This window comes from Sapajus apella, unplaced genomic scaffold (genome assembly GCF_009761245.1).
Source record: "Sapajus apella isolate SASKATOON/1434 unplaced genomic scaffold, GSC_monkey_1.0 scaffold34, whole genome shotgun sequence".
NCBI lineage: Eukaryota > Metazoa > Chordata > Mammalia > Primates > Cebidae > Sapajus > Sapajus apella.
In genome coordinates this window covers 9,087,195-9,101,306 of record NW_022436974.1, presented here as the reverse complement: position 1 = coordinate 9,101,306, position 14,112 = coordinate 9,087,195, and the positions used below count along the sequence as shown (strand labels likewise).

Genomic DNA, 14,112 nt, shown 5'->3' with positions numbered 1-14,112 from the left:
TTAAATCTGCATTCTAAAAACTCCTGCTGCTTTATACTGTTGTGCACCACATTACCCCACTTGGGGCAGCTACTATTCCCTGTCATAAGGCGATTAGCAGTGGCATGCCTCTTCTTGATAGGCCTTCCTCTGGTGAGGCAGGAGGGGACCAAGGACTTAGCTGGAAGTGACCTTTAGCATGTCAGTTCCTCATGGTCACTGGCCTGTGTGACATGAAATGGGACAAAGAAGCAAAGGTGGCAGGTATGCAGAGTGTGGAGGGAGCAGGAAGCGAGAGGGCCCCCAAAGGTTCCCATGTATGGTTTCTGCAAATACCAAGATTTAGATCCATCAGGGAAGCTGAGTGACTTTTTCTATCCACGGTTGCTTACAGAGGGCAACCTAGACTCATTATTAATGGTGGCAATAATAGCGATAGTAATTATTGGTATTGGTACAGCATTGACTTCTATACATTGTCTCTTGGATCAATTACACCTTACTTTGCTCCGTGAAACCTTCTAAATTAATGACTGCCAGCTCCAAGCACATCAATGAACTCTTCAATTGCCATCCGCTCCTCCAGTATTGTGTAAATAATTTTATATCACAGTGTAGTTCTCAAGGCAAGGAGAGATTTTCAGTGCCTTCTCACAGAAACTAGGACAGTTTGCCTATCCTTTCCAGATATGGAGCAGATTTCACATCTCAGGTTTTAGAATCTTTGTAAAAGGCTCTCTCGCCCTAGTCCCTGAAACCACCATACTGAGTCCTGAAGACTTTTGACTGTCCCCGTGTGCATCAGTCACATTCCCCTTGCCACTGCCTCACTGTATTCTGCACAGCCCCGTCATCATGCTACTGTGGCAGGAGCCTCCTGGGTGCTTCCTCTGGCTTCAGCCTCATTCTCTTTTGACCCAACCCTTCACCCCTCCCATATTAATTATTCCACTTAGATTATGTCATTCCCCTTAATCAGGGACCAGGAAGCTACAGCCCTTGGGCCACATCCTGCCCTCAGCCTGTTTTTAGCAATAAAGTTTCTTGGCACACAGCCTCATTCATTTACATATGCTTCGTGACTCCTTCTATGCATAGGACAGCGTGGCTATGTTGTGATAGAGGATGTATAACCCACAAGCTGAAAATATTTATTGTCTTATCTTTTATAGAAAATGTTTGCTGATCACTGCCCTAAACCAAAACTCTGTTGGTTTCCTAGTGTTTGAAAACTTAGGCCCTACAGGAGCTGGTCTAAATTCAGCCCCAGACACTCAGATTTTGAATTTTAGGACCTTTTGGCAGGCACCACTCTCCAGTCCTTCTCTGGCCACAGGCCCATTCCTCTGTCACCTTATACCCAGCAGTGGCACGATCTTGGCTCACTGCAACCTCCGCTTCCCAGGTTCAAGCAGTTCTCCTGCCTCAGCCTCCTGAGTAGGTGAGACTATAGGCACACGCCACCACACACAGCTAATTTTTGTATTTTTTAGTAAAGACGGGGTTTCACCATGTCGGCCAGGATGGTCTTGATCTCTTGACCTTGTGCTCCGCCTGCCTCGGCCTCCCAAAGTGCTGGGATTACAGGCATGAGCCACCACGCCCGGCCAGTGTCATACCTTTCTTTCTTCTGGCCTCTGACATATGAATGGGCAACCTCTGACCTATAAAGTCTAAACTGATCACTCTCCTTTGATGCACTCCACGGTTTGACTTCAAGTTGAATCTAATTTGCCAAAGTTATCCCCTCTTCCGTGAATATTAATTCGTAGCATCTCTTGTTCACATCATCCATCAAATAAAGCATGTGATGATGGCAGTAATCAACATAACAGGTGGACATGGTAGCTCACACCTGTAATCCCAGTACTTTGGTAGGCCAAGGCAGGGGATTGCTTGTGCTCAGGGGTTCAAGACCAGCCTTGGCAACATAGACCTCATCTCTATAAAAACAAAAACAAAAAGTAGCCTGGTGTAGTGCTGCACACTGCTAGACACAGCTACTCAGGAGGCTGAGGTGGGAGGATCATTTGAGCTCAGGAGGTCAAGGCTACAGTGAGCTGTGATTGTACCCACCACTGCACTCCAGCCTGGGTGGCAGAGAAAGACCCTGTCTCTAAATAAACAAAACAAGTAAACAAAAATCACAATCACATGAACCATCATGTACTAAGTGTGTCTGTGGATTAGCCGTGGGTTTAGTGCTTGGCAATGACTCTCTCTTTTAATCCCCACAGTGCAAGGACCCTGTGAAGTACATGCTACCATTTTACTCATATTAAAAATACAAAAATTGAAGCTTAGAGAAGTAATACACTCAAAGCCAGATGTGTAGTGAGTGACAGAGACAAGATTCAAACTCAGGTCCGTGTGATGCCCAGGCACCTGCTCTTTCACTGCCTTCCACATACAAGGACATCTCTCTCCCCAGATCCCACCTGGTCTGCAGGGTTCACTGCAGCTCCACATGTTCATTACCTGCCCCAAAAACCCAGCCCAAGGGAATCGGCCCTTTTCCTGAAGCCCTGCACCACTGAATACCTCCACCTTGCATGCAATGGGTGTTCAGTAAAGACCTGTTGCCAGAGTGGCTGTTCTGTCAATACTTACACAAGGAAAGAAGAGAAAAAGGTTTTTATCAAGCCACCTAGCTTTTATTTGCAGTGTATATTTTATTTGAAACCTTACCATGATATAAGTCCCATTTGAATTATGCAGAAAGGTGCTATCTGGGTCCAGTCAAAAGGAAATAATCCAGCAGAAAACAAAAATTTCTCCTCCAGTGGAAAGACCACTTTAAGAGGTTTCCCCTGCAGCTGCTGCATCAAACTCAAACAAGACCAGCCTGTTGTGGGCATGTTGAGTCTTGTAGCCCTCTGTCCTCCTGTATTCACCCCAGCTGCCTTTATTATGTTGATACATTTTATTACCGTAACAGTGTACAGATGGGGATGGAAGGCGATAAATCACTCCTCTTACTTAAATGCACATGCTGAGCATTTTTCAGAATAGTGGCAGGGGATGAAGGAAGACGCCAATGTAAAAGGTACAAACGTCTTCTGAGGGTTTTCAAAAAAATTATCATGATTAGTTTCCTTCATTTGTTGCCTTTTCACCTCTTGGCTGTTTTAGGCAAAGGATTCAGGCAAACCGCAGCAAGTTTCTCATACCTACATCCGCGTGCGAGTCATTGAGGAAAGCATCCACAAGCCCACGGCCATTCCCCTGGAAATTTTCATTGTCACCATGGAGGATGACTTTCCTGGTGGGGTCATTGGGAAGATTCATGCCACAGACCAAGACATGTATGACGTGCTTACGTTTGCCCTGAAATCGGAGCAGAAAAGCTTGTTTAAAGTGAACAGTCACGATGGGAAAATCATTGCCCTGGGAGGCCTGGACAGTGGCAAGTATGTCCTGAATGTGTCTGTGAGTGATGGTCGCTTCCAGGTGCCCATTGATGTGGTCGTGCATGTGGAGCAGCTGGTGCATGAGATGCTACAGAACACGGTCACCATCCGCTTTGAGAATGTGTCCCCTGAGGACTTTGTGGGGCTTCACATGCACGGGTTCCGACGCACCTTGCGGAACGCGGTCCTCACCCAGAAGCAGGACAGTCTGCGCATCATCAGCATCCAGCCCGTGGCGGGCACCAACCAGCTAGACATGCTTTTTGCAGTGGAGATGCACAGCAGCGAGTTCTATAAGCCAGCCTACCTGATCCAGAAGCTGTCCAATGCCAGAAGACACTTGGAGAACATCATGCGCATCTCGGCCATCCTGGAGAAGAACTGCTCAGGGCTGGACTGTCAGGAGCAGCATTGCGAGCAAGGCTTGTCACTGGATTCCCATGCTCTCATGACCTACAGCACGGCTCGCATCAGCTTTGTGTGTCCGCGTTTCTACCGGAATGTACGCTGCACCTGCAATGGTGAGTGCTGTTTTGAGTGTTCCCTCCCATCTCCTGAGATTGTAGGCTTACCATTCCAGCATGCCTGCATTCAGTCATTCATTCAACTAAATATTAAGTGATCACTTACTGTGTGCCCCAAACCCATGATAGATGCTAGGGCTACAGGGGGTACAGTCCCATGCAGCTGTGGCTCAGGGAGAAGCACAGAAAAACAGGCAATCCTATGATACATATTGTCAAGAAATGTACAAAGTCCTGTGGAAGACCCGGCCAATGGGGGAGTTTCCCAAAGGGAGTATCCTCTAGGTAGAGAAGAGGATCTAGTAGGCATTAGCGGAGGGAAAGAGGGAGAAAACCTAGGCAAGGGGCATAAGAGGAACCTACACTGGGGATCGAAAGAGCTTTCCTCTGGCTACAAGAAGCCAGAGGAAACATTGAAGCAGGGCTGGGATGTGAAAGAATACTTGAGAGCAGGCCCAGTGATCACACAAGGGCCGTTAGCCAGGATGAAGAATTTAGAAATTATCCCAAGGCAGTGAGAGCCATTGCCTGATGAGAAGTGAAGAAGTGGCAGGATCAGATTTGTCTTTCACAGAGGGTGTGCTGGCTGCAGAGGGGAATGGATTAGAGGAGGCCAGGCAGAGGCAGGGAAACCAGTGAGGAAGCTGTTGCCAAGGGTAAGGGCAGTTCGATTTGCTTCAGTGAGAAAGAGGGGCCAGATGCCCAGGAGCACAGTCAAGGGATGGATTCAGCCCTCAGAGTGACAGGGAAGGAATGGTTCGTGTTTGTTGATGTAACTGGAGCCATTGAACCTTGACCTTTACTGGTCAAAGGCCATAGCTGCACAGAGTCACATGCCCATAGTGATCGATGAGAAGCATTGCTCTCTCTTTTTCCTCTGCCTGACATGTGGAGCCGTAAATTCACTGCCCTCTTCTAAGGAAATTGCAGCCAGTGTTTTTCTAGCCAGTGTGAATATGGTCCAAAGGGACCATGGCCAGAAGGGAGGCATTTGTAAAACATCCTTTAGGTAACTGGGGACAGGCAGAGCCCCTGGCCTCTTCCCTTGTGGAAAGTTCTTGGTTGCAGTTTGGAGAATGAGCTCATCACGGGGAGGCCCTGGGGTCATAACTCCCTCTGAGAGATGCTTTGACAGCCTCCAAGCAGCCCGTCAGTGTGCCCAGCTGCTCTCTGTGGTATCCAGTGAATTGTTTGTGATTTCATCAGGTAGAAGCAGGGATGTCCAGACTTGTTTAATATGTAAATTAGCTGCAAAGTATCTCAAAGCATGCTTGCTAGGTCAAATGCATTTCTGGCAGATGTCACCAACATGCAGAATTTATGAATGCCAGCTGTCTGGGCCTCACCTAGATTTCCTTTGTTGGTAAACTGATTTATACCCCAAAGCTCTGCTAAAGTCTGTATGCGGTGATTTACACCAGGGTTCAAAAGGGGTTTAGGACAGGACAGGGCAGACCCTGAAGGAGAAACTATACCAGCTAATTAATCCTTGTGCTGTGAGAACTCACTTATTTCTGCAAAAAAAAAAAAAAAAAAAAAATCTGTGAAGGCAGCAATGTCCTAGGCACTAAAGTTTCAAAGTAAAAAAGATACAATTCCTGCCCTTAGGAGCTGACAATTGTAAAGTCAGCTTGCAAGCACCTACTTGCTGTAACAGTGCTACAGGAAATGCTAGGGCATAGAAGAGACAGAATCCCTCCTGCGGCCAAAGGAAAGCTGTCTGTGTATCTGTACACAGAGACCACCAATGTGCCTGGTCTTAGGGATGAGCTCATCAAAAAGACTCAGGTGGGGAATGGGGGACAGATTTTGCAGAATTCTTTATAAGGAAGATTTAGACGAGTGGTTTTTGTTGGAGATAGAGGGACTTGCTCTGTTTTATGTAAGACACTGATGTCTTAAATGTAGTATGTTTCAAGGTGATATCTCTGCCTAGGACCCCTGTTCTCTAGTCTCCATAGACCTTTCTACTCCCAGTAAACCTAAAATGCCAGGTTTTGTGAGTCAGACCTACCCATCCCAAGAGGAGGCCTTCTGAGTTTGAAAATCCAGCATTTGCTCAAGAGCTTTGCAGAGTCAGGCCGGGCTCTCAGCCTTTTCTCACCCTCACGTCACTCTTATAATTAAGCTATAAAATGAAATTCTAGATTTTAGTGGTAAAGGAGCTCCAAAGGTCATCTAGCCCAGTCTTGTCTTCAGCAGGTGATATATGATACTCTCCGTTTTATAGATGTGTAGCTTTGTGCCTTGCCTAGGGCCATACAGCTGATGAGAGTAGCATGCTGAATCACACAAGAGTCCTCTTGGGCCGCTACTTTATTATCTGCATCTTAAGAACAGGGACTCTTCCTTTCTAAATGTGAACAATCACCTCAGTGCTATATACTGTATAAGAATACTCAAATACAGTCATGCATGGCATAGCAATGTTTCGTCAACAAGGGTCCATGTATACAGTGGTAGTCCCATAAGATTATAATACTATATTTTTATTATGCCTTTTCTATGCTTAGATTTGTTTAGATACGCAAATACTTACCATTGTGGTACAATTGCAGTGTTTAATATAGTAGCAAGCTATACAGGTCTGTAGCCTAGGAGCCCCAGGCTGTACTGTATAGCCTGGGTGCATAGTAGACTGTGCTATCTAGGTCTGTGCAAGTGCACTCTGATGTTTGCACAATGACGAAACAGGCTAATGATGCAGTTCTCAATATATCCCCATCATTAAGCAATTCGTGACCATAACCCAATTTTCCTATCAGATGGATTGCCAGCCTCACAATACAATCGCAGTAAGGCAGAAGTTCTCTCAGACTCCTGTGTGCATGGGGCTTACTAAATGCCCATTTCTGAGCCCCACACTTAGATATGGACAGTTTGGGTGGAGCGTAGGATTCTACACATGTAGCCCGAGTGACTCTAATGTTGCTGGTCAGGAAATGAAACTTTGAGAAATCACAGAGCAAGATAAAGAGGGAAAAGTTTTTTCCAGGTTTGGGAACAGGCTCTTTGTTGTAATAGCAATAGCTTTCTCACTTCTAGAATCATCTTTCAAGTAAAAATACAGCCATGAATTGTTAAATAAGCATTAGGCATTTTCTCATTTATTGGAAAGGAGAAGTAATTGAATTCAGTAAGTTCCACCCAAACATACACATGCACACATATACACACGCACACGTATACACACGCACACACCATCACACGCAACTAGTATTGTCTGCTCTTCTCTTTACTCTAGGAGGTCAGCAGATTCATTAGATGGACTTTCCCATCTAATGAATTTATTTCCCAAAATAAATTTGGCCTCAATATATCCTCCTTCCAACTTCCAGCTCACCTTTTTCTCATGCAGACTTTTTTTTTTGGTCCAATTATCATCATTAGCATCTTGAACCAAAATGCTGAGTTGTTTTAACAAAATGAAAGGAGACTTGAATTTTAGTGCCAAATAAGCTCATTAGACTCCAGCTACCATCAAGCATCATGTCTGCACCAAACTTCAAGAGATACAAAGGTCAGATGTTGTGAGGTGGCTCCTGGTGAACTTCAGAGGTACAGTGAACATCATCACTTCAGTAAGAAAGCCTGACACCAACTTAAATGAATTGAGGATGATAGATGTCCTTGGGCCTATATAGGGGATATGCAAGAGGAAAGGGTGTCAGGGCACTCTATGGGGTCTTGCTGATTGTCCATTTTTGAAAAATTGTATTTATATATTAGATTTTTAAATGCATCAAAGAGGACACACTTGTCCAGGAGGATGGACTGCCAGTGAGACCGCCAGAGTTTACGACCAGTGTGTTTATGGGTGTGTTGGAAGAAGTGGATGCCTGATTTGTCAAGTCTTTATTCAGATGTGGAATATAGAATGGAACCTAGTGCTCCAAATGAAATGGAGTGTTTGCCATGGGTGAAGCCTTGTGTGGTACAGAAATGAGTCAGACAGCAGCCCTGCCCTCCGCCAGTAGAGGATGGCACTGTCATAGGGTTTGCTCAGAGGGTAAAGAGGAACCACTGGAGGTGCTGCAACCTGAGCAAGGTCTGAAAGGATGCCTAGAATTATCTAGATGACCAGGACAGGGGAATTCCAAACCAAAGGGCCTAAGAGCCAAGGCATGGAGGTGAGAACTGGTGTGCAATTCAGTGCATAGATCAAGGCAGGGACAGACAGAACAGAACATTTATCAAGCCATTACCAGTTCCCGTGCTGTTTTCACATGCATGTAATTGCATTTAACTCTTACTATAACCCTAAAGCGTAGGTCTCCTGAATTTTTTTCTAAAATTAAGGAAACCAAAATCTGACTCACTCAAAATCACAGAGCAAGTAAATGGCAGAGCCAGGATTCATCCTTGACCCTCCTATTCAAAGCACTTTTTTTTTTTTTTTCTTTTTTGAGACGGAGTTTTGCTCTTGTTACCCAGGCTGGAGTGCAATGGCGCAATATCGGCTCACCGCAACTTCCGCCTCCTGGGTTCAGGCAATTCTCCTGCCTCAGCCTCCTGAGTCGCTGGGATTACAGGCACGCACACCATGCCCAGCTAATTTTTTGTATTTTTAGTAGAGACTTTTTAACCACAGCGCCTTACCACCTCTGCAGATTTAAAAGGAACTCTGAAGTTTCCTAATGCAACCTCCCACCCACAACAGACAACCTATTTTTTATATTCTCATCATAGTATTTTGGCCAAGGTTCGAGCACCAGTGCTGGGAGCTCGCAAGGCAGCCCTGAGATGATCTTCTGCCTTATAATACACCAGAACCTCTCACCTTGTCACATCATTCAGATGTATCCCTCAGAGCCACACAGTCCCAATGTGGCTAACCCTGCTTCTACAAGCTGCCCTCTGGATAACAAAGGATAGTGGTTATGACCCTTTGAATCCTCTTTGTAGCCAAACACAAGAAGTTCCTTTGCTCCTTGGCTGTAAACAAATATGTGCTATAAAGAGTTATAGATGGTGTTATTGGGTCACGGAGGAAGCATAAAGGAGGGAGTTACCAGCTCTGCTTGGAGGAGTACAAGAAAGGCATTGGAAGCAATGAACCATGTCATAGTAAGTCTTTGCCAGGTAGAGGATGCATTTTAAGCATCCTTTTGTTTACTAATCCTCTCAGCACTTAATACTATTTTGCACCAGGCCCTGGGTAGGGTGCTGGAGATACAGTGGTAAAAGAGGCTGATGTGATCCTCATTCCCATGGAGCATGAAACAGCATCGTGCATTGGGCAAATCTGAGAAAGCTCAGTGGGGTGGATGCTAAGAAGTCAGGACAACCCTTGGGAAGAACAGAGTAGGACAGGTAAAGCAGGCCTGCTGTCAGGCGACCACTGCACTTCTAATGTGCGCCGTAAAACAAAAGGATGACGTCTTCTGCGAGCCAGTAAGACACTTAAAACATGGTGATTTTGTTTGTTTTGTTTTGAGACAGAGTTTTGCTCTTGTTACCCAGGCTGAGGCGCAGTGGCTTAATCTCTGCTCACTGCAACCTCCGCCTCCTGGGTTCAAGCAATTCTCCTACCTCAGCCTCCTGAGTAGCTGGGACTACAGGCATGCGCCACCACACCCATCCAATTTCGTATTTTTTAGTAGGGACAGGGTTTCTCCATGTTGGTCAGGCTGATCTCAAACTCCTGACCTGAGGTGATCTGCCCGGCCCACCTCAGCCTCCCAAAGTGATGTGTTTTTATATGACACAGAAGAATCTGAAATTGGGTTTGCAATCTGGCTGGGGTTTGTTAATGCTAATCTTCTGAGGAGAGAGCCATTTCCAGTGGCTTTGAGTAACCCTCACTGTTGTCCATTAATCTTAACAAGTTAACTCCCTACAAACTGGGAAGTGTCTATTTTTCATTCATTAGAAATACACCTCTGCAGATCCCTCATCTCTAGTATGCATGAGTCCCACAGTGCCAGGAGAGGTGTAGAGGTCCCCACCCTTGTGGCGATACCAGCTTCTCAGTGTATGCATATTCCTTCCTATATTCTATCCATACACAGCTGCCCCAGTGAAGAGGTCTTGAATGAAATTGCGCTTGGCCTCTAGTGAAATCGTACAGAAAATATGGCTGAGTCAAGCAAACACCATTCTGGATGACTCTGCTTCCGAGAAAACCATAAGAAATGCCATCAAAGTTGAGACTTCCTTTTTTTAAAAACTTCTTGCAGGCCATGAATTAAGAAGGGAGCTTTTTGACTTATGTGGCATTTGCCAGGATGTGTCATGTTGGTCAAGCACGTGAATTCAGGGCATGGAATGTTTACTGTTAGTTATTGGATTATTCAATGTAATGAGGCAGCAACATAAATCAAGAGGTTGAATCAACTTAAAGTGGCAGCATAATAATCACAGCTAGATACTGATGTATTGGCTAAAAGCAGAGACTTAATCCAGAAGGCTGTGGGAATGCTGGGGAGAGAGCAGAGGAGAGTCATAAATATGGTAGTGAAACCTTTTTAAACATCCAGAGCATCACGCCTCTCCTCCCTGCATGTTCCAAATCTCTAAGCCTTCTGCTCAAGTGAATTGCCTGTTGTCACCTCTATAGAAAGGGACCTAAATATCCACCTGAGCAAAAAATCAGAAGGCAGAGAACACCTTTCAGGGAATGGTCACATGGTGTGTGCATTTCTCCTGGTAGAGAAGGTGCATGAAAAGAGCACCTGCACCTGAGGTGGAGGAGGTGGTGAAGGGGTCAACACAGCTGCAGGTCCCTGTGACACAGATGAGTAACAAGCGCCAGGTCTTATTCTGTGCCTCCAGTGCACACCGTATTTTGTATTTCCTATCATCTACTGTCGACTTACAAATCATGAATCTGACCAAAAGAAAGACAGCAAGGGAAAGGTTATACCTGAGTTCAGGTCTCTGCCATGTTGCTGAGTCAAGTTAGTGTTTCCAGTTTTGAGACCCCATAGTAATTTGTTTTTATTTTCTTTACAAGTTGCTTTTACATACACTAGCCCATTTCATTCTCACAGCACTATAAAAAATGATTATCAGCCCGGTACAGTGGCTCACACCTGTAATCCCAGCACTTTGTGAGGCCAAGGCAAGCAGATCATGAGGTCAGGAGTTCGAGACCAGCCTGACTAACGTGGTAAAACCCCGTCTCTACTAAAATGCAAAAACACTCACCTGTAATTCCAGCTACTCAGGGGGCTGAGGCCGGAGAACTGCTTGAACCCAGAAGGCGGAGGTTTCATGGAGCTGAAATCGTGCCATTGCACTCCAGCCTAGGTGACAGAGAAAGACTCTGTATGGAAAAAAAAAAATGATCGTGATTTTTCAGAAAAGGAAATTGAGACCTAGAAAAGACAAGCGAGTAGTTCAAGGCCACTCAGCGACTAAATAAAGAAACTAGCAGGGGCCAAACCCAGGTCTGCAGCTTGGCGATGCAGTATCTTTTCCTATTTTACTACCCCACCTTCCCAAGAGAAACTGGGAATGGGGGATTATGTTGTGAAAGAAGCTAAACATGTCTGATCCTGCCCTGACATACCATAAACGACATCAGCTGGTTTGATGAAGTGGAACCCTTCTCCCTTGGTGCTTACCGTGGTACCAAATTGATGGATGTCTGAGATGCAGAGCATGTCGGTCTATAAGCCCACATCCCCCAAGCTGTCACCAAACACAGCACAAGTTAATTAAAATTGCATTACTTCGTGATAGCTAGTAAGATAAACTTTCTCCCAGAAGCCAGCAGAAGTTGACACTGCCTTCTCTAAACTGGTACTCTGGAGCTGAGGGAGCACTGACAGCCACCAAAGAGAAGATCTTTAAGGCTCTTAACAATAACAGGTGCATACACTTCCTGAAAAAGGGATGACAGAAACATGATTTCTAAAAGCAAGTTAACCCTTCAGCATTCTTTTAAAGCTTACTAGATTTTATTTAGATAAAGGATTTAGGGGTTGGATGGTAAGAGGGTTGCTATCCTCAAAAAATTGTTTCCTGGACCCTGACATGGGTCTATCTGCAACCAAGGGGCACATAACATTGTTCAGGGTTGGCATACAAAGGTTAAGTCCCTCTGACAAGATATATTTCAGAATGAGATTTTTTTCAATAGTTCATAGAGAAGAAAGAACTGCAATATTGGATAGGGGTAATACTTACTTTTAGTTACTGAAAAATAGATTCCTCAAAAGATTTTGCTAGGCATACACTTCAGTTTGCACATATGATCACATCTGTCCCCTGCAAAGGAGGATGTGACATTTACACTGGCCTGCAGATTCTAATCTGTCTTCATACTTCCTTGAGCCACAAGAGAGTGGGCCCATGACCAGAGCAAACAGACAACAGCAGCCAGAACCCAAATGTTTACGGCTGAGCATTTTCAGGCTGGAACTCAGAGGAGTCCCCAGAGGATTTTTTAACACATAAAAAGGTATATCCCTTGCCAAAAACTGTTCCTTTAATCCTAAAGAACCTGTTAAAAACAGAAAGCAAAGCAACCTAACAAAGTCATTGCTGCTGAAATGAATGTAAATACTCGTTATATGATATTTATATTGATATTCATTTTAGAATGTACTTATTTATATTTGCATGTTTTTTACACATCCTTAAGCTGCAGTTTTCACAGTGCGACCTGAATCTAACATAATGCATTAATTAATAACCATGATTTGATTATGTAGCGATGTGACATGCTATGGGTTATGACAGAATAAAATAAGGAAAAGCTACGAAGCGGAGCTCCAGTTGCTGGTCTAGGTAGCTCTGTGCTTCAATCCAAAACAGGAGACCTGGGTGAGAAAGTAAGCAGCTCTGTTGTCACAAGATCCTTGGGGTGTTGCTTCTCCAGCCAAAAACCTCTATGGCTGGTGGTGCCTTCCACCTGAGTATTTCTCACACCCACTGGGCTTCTTCTGCCCGCTTAGCCCAGTGGGCTATACTCAGCTCACACTACTGGTCCAGATCTCACACCTGCCAACAGCAAGCCAGGCGTGGAGTAGTGAGGGTATGTGGGTCGCTGCACACAGCCAGGCATGCTGGCAACATGAGTGAGCACCGGGTTTGGCCCCTGTGCATAGCCAGGTACACCCGCTGCTGTGGCAGCGCAGACAGCTCCAGGTGCCAGCACAGATACCAGCTCCATGTGAAGCTTCAGCTGGACCAGATGTACCACACACGGCTTCTGTTACAGGCACCCACATCTGGATGTGCAGAATGCAGTGGTGCCAAGAAGCTCGGAGACACCAGGAACCACAGAGCCTCAAAAAGAGTGCCATAGCCCTGGCTTGGGGAGCCCCTAAGTCTGGTCTCTGAAGAGCTGCAGCTCTTCTCTCCTTCTCGTTGCCCACAACGTGGAGAGCAGGGGAGGTATTTTTCAGTCCTGTTTGTGTTACAGCTCTTTCAGTCCCACCATTCACCAGGTCCCGAGTTCTTTTCCTGTGTCGAGAAAGAATAAGGTACACAGACAACTGTAAGTTGAGCAAAGTGGAGAGGAGCTGCACTGAGCAACAGAACAGCTCTCAGGAGACCCACAGTGGGTAGCTCCTTACCGTAAGCAGGGTGTCCCAAGGAGTATCCAGCTCTCAGCGCAGAGGTGACCCACAGTGGGTAGCTCCTCTCTGCAGCTGGTAGTCTGAATGTCTACTGGAGTCTGGCAGGATCCAGGGTTTTTATGATCTCAGAAGAGACGGAGTGCATGCTGATTGGTCTGTGGGTGGCCAAGGGCAGACCCAGAAAAAGCACTGTAAGTTCATGGACTATCTGAACTCATAGCCCCGCCTCCAGGTTTCAGATCATCCCTGGCTTGAAGGTGGGGCTTCACTGGGGACCTGCCCTTTTTTGCCCTGGAGCCCTGCCCTTTTTTGCCCTGGAGCCCATCTGCCTCCTACCACCATCAACATGTCATACATGGTGCCCAAGCTGTTCATGTTGAGGGGCGCCTGCAGGCCTACGCTGAGCCACCCTCCACACCCCCTCAGCCTCCCTCCTATGCTCATCTATGCACAAAGTTCAGAGGGGCCTGAGGTGGCGGGGGCGCTGGCTTTTCAGCACCACCCTGAATCCACATACACCCAGCTTGTGACAGCACCCGGGTTTGGCCACAACTTTGCTTCAAAACTGGAGTGGGTGCTGGAAGTGGGGAGAGACCAGGGAGCAGGAGGAGGCACTTCCGAGCCTGCAGGGGCAGCAGGCGGGGCTTCTGGGCTTCGAAGAGTGCAAGG

At 46.0% G+C, this 14,112-nt stretch overlaps 1 protein-coding gene across 4 annotated transcripts in view; it reads left to right on the top strand.

Annotated features, from left to right (window-relative positions):
* Positions 1-14,112, top strand: part of FAT3 (FAT atypical cadherin 3) — a 662,573-nt gene that overhangs the window by 605,312 nt on the left and 43,149 nt on the right. For all 4 annotated transcript variants that reach the window (XM_032295797.1, XM_032295795.1, XM_032295796.1 and 1 more), the window contains one exon: positions 3,112-3,910. In XM_032295797.1, the coding sequence (XP_032151688.1) occupies positions 3,112-3,910 (799 nt within the window). The remainder of the gene's footprint in view (positions 1-3,111; positions 3,911-14,112) is intronic.